This window comes from Pterocles gutturalis, unplaced genomic scaffold, assembly GCF_000699245.1.
Source record: "Pterocles gutturalis isolate BGI_N339 unplaced genomic scaffold, ASM69924v1 scaffold33194, whole genome shotgun sequence".
Lineage (NCBI taxonomy): Eukaryota > Metazoa > Chordata > Aves > Pterocliformes > Pteroclidae > Pterocles > Pterocles gutturalis.
This window is the reverse complement of record NW_010131761.1, coordinates 31,996-34,680: the sequence shown is the minus strand read 5'-3', so window position 1 is coordinate 34,680 and position 2,685 is coordinate 31,996. Positions and strand designations below refer to the sequence as shown.

Sequence of the window (2,685 nt, the reverse complement as noted above, 5' to 3'; positions counted from 1 at the left end):
AGCAGGAAGCGCAGAGAAAGCTGATGCACAAGTGATGGATACGAAAGTGGGGATACGCACTGTTTGTGTGAGTCCCAGTGGGGAGCACCTGGCCTCAGGAGACAGAATAGGCACTCTCAGGTAATCCCATAGAGCTTCTTGTGCAGATTGTGGGCTGGGCAGGCATAAGAATCAAAACCAGGTGTTGCTGATTTTATTAAACATACTGAAATCAGACATGTTATGTCTTAGGATATATGAGTTGCAGTCTCTGAGGGAAATGCTGAAGGTGGAAGCCCATGACTCCGAGATCCTATGTCTGGAGTACTCCAAACCTGACACAGGTAAATGCAATTGAGCTTCTTCCCTTTTGCATATGAATGTAGTGTTGAGCAAGTCAGAATGTCCAGCCATGGTATGTCAGAACCTGTGAAATAAAGGGATGTTCCTTTGTGTCTGTCCCTGCAGTTAGCTACAGTATAATGTTTCGTCCCTAAGATGACTTGAGAAATTGTTTTAAAATAGAGACTGGAAGAGCAAATGACTTTTTAGTAATGGTCTTCCACTCTAACTTTCTGACAGGCTTAAAGCTCTTAGCCTCAGCCAGTCGGGATAGATTGATTCATGTCTTGGATGCTGGAAAGGACTACAGCCTGCAGCAGACCCTGGATGAACATTCTTCTTCCATCACTGCTGTGAAGTTTGCAGGTAAAGAATCATGGCCTTCCCCGGAAGCTGGCCTTGAATGCAGCCAGCTAAACTCCTGGGAGATCAGGGAGCTGTGCTCAAGGCATGTCAGTGAAGGCCTTTGTGAGTCTATGAGCTAAGTGCAGTCCTGCTCTGAGAGAGTGCAGTTCAAGTGGACTTGTGTGATAATGGATCCATTTTCATTGCATGGAGTTTTGTCAAGTGTTGCTTTGCTGAAGGCGCAGATTGGTTACAAGAGTGCTATGGGAAGAAGGGAAGCTTGACCCTGCAGTAAGAAAGGGCAGCAAAAAACGTGACTGACTTTGAGGACTGACTGAAAAGTGCCTATTGCCTGTTTTCAGCTCATACTGAGTGTGAATATGTCATATTGCCAGAGTGTTGTGGCACATAGAGAATAAGCACGTGAGCATACTATTAGGGGAAAAGACAGAATGGCATCCTAATCTGTTGTGTAAAGCCTGTGTATTAAGGCCTCATGCACTCTGGGACAGTAACAAATGTTGTCCCTGAGAAGAGGCTTCTGTTTTTCTGCATCATCCTGCTGCTTAGGTGGGAGTCAGTCTTAGCTGATCAGGACTGGAGCAAATGAGCAGTGGTGTAAACTGAAATGTTTCCTCCAACTTGTATCTATGTTTATCTTTTTGTCGGCTCCTGCCTTTTTGTTCCAGCCAATGATGGGAAAGTGCGAATGATAAGCTGTGGGGCAGACAAGAGCATCTATTTCCGCACTGCACAGAAGGTAACCTTATTACAGCTTTTTGTGCATTTTTTTTTAAATATTCTCTCCACAAAGGAACTATTTTAAAGAGTGATATCAGACTTTCTGTATGAGCTTGTTGCTGTTTCAGCCTCACTGTCTCCCACTGACTCAATGCAAGAGATTATATTCAGAGAACTAATTCTGTGAAGAATGCAGCTGCTCCCAGCCTGTCCTCTCTCAGCAAGATGCAGAGTGGAGAGCTGTTAGAATATCTGCTTTTCTTTCACTGCCAGGGCTATTGTGAGGAGTGGTGAAAGAATATGGGCTGGAGGGAGGAGTTCATTGTGCCTCCAGTCCCAGCTGCTTCCAGCAGACCTGGTTAGTGGGAAGGATTGGGTTTTGCTGGCTATGTGAGAAGACTCATCTGTATTTAGAAGTTTTTAATAATGGGTTAACTACTTGATTTTGACACAGTCTTTACCCACATGTTCAGACAGGAGAAGGGGTTCAGTTTACCCGAACGCATCACATTGTTAGGAAGACCACTCTGTATGACATGGATGTGGATCCCAGCTGGAAATACGCAGCTATTGGATGCCAGGATCGTAACATCAGGTTAGTTTACTTCTTGTCTTGAAAATATTTTTGCAGTCATAAATGAGTTGGCCAAGGCAACCCCATCTCCATCATTGTTCCTCTAGGTTTTTTGACACAGCATTTCCAGACACATCTGAGGCCTCACCTCAGAGTCTGTGAGGTTGAAGTCTGTCTTTTCCCTCACTGATAAAAAGTTGTGGATATATGCAAATGCCCATGGGACTCTTGGCTTCTCACTGGGTTGGTCTGCAGAGCAAAATCTTTCTGGTGAGAGAGCAAGCATGCCTTCCTTGGCATGTCACTGAGCTGTGGTACAAGAACTTCTGCGCTGTGGCAATTTTTGCTTTTAAAGGTATGTCTAGTGAGAAGCTGTGAGGTCCTGTGGAATAGCTGGGACTGCAGGAACCTAAAATTGAGCTAGGTGTGACTGTCTTTGGACAAGTGGAATCCATTCTGTGCTCCTTTTTTATCCATTTCTCCAATCTGTCTACTTCTACCTTCAAAGCAAAGGAGACTCTGCAGTTGTGTGTCTCCTCCTGTTGTATCTGGGTGAGATGCTGAGAGTTCTGGTCACAGCTGAATACCACTACTGAATGTAATTTGCTTTTGTATTCTAATGTAAATAAAGGGTCTTGCTCTCTTAACCCTTTCCTTTAGTATGAAGGAGCAACAGGTACTTTTATAGCAGGAAGAACTGACTG

General features: G+C 44.4%; 1 protein-coding gene across 1 annotated transcript in view; it reads left to right on the top strand.

Annotated features, from left to right (window-relative positions):
* LOC104467084 (mitogen-activated protein kinase-binding protein 1-like) overlaps window positions 1-2,685 on the top strand; it is a 31,942-nt gene that overhangs the window by 1,165 nt on the left and 28,092 nt on the right. The window contains 5 exon segments of the mRNA XM_010080711.1: window positions 1-120; window positions 232-323; window positions 562-687; window positions 1,356-1,426; window positions 1,881-2,002. The exon segment at window positions 1-120 is cut by the window's left edge and continues 5 nt beyond it. Of these exon segments, the coding sequence (XP_010079013.1) occupies window positions 1-120; window positions 232-323; window positions 562-687; window positions 1,356-1,426; window positions 1,881-2,002 (531 nt within the window).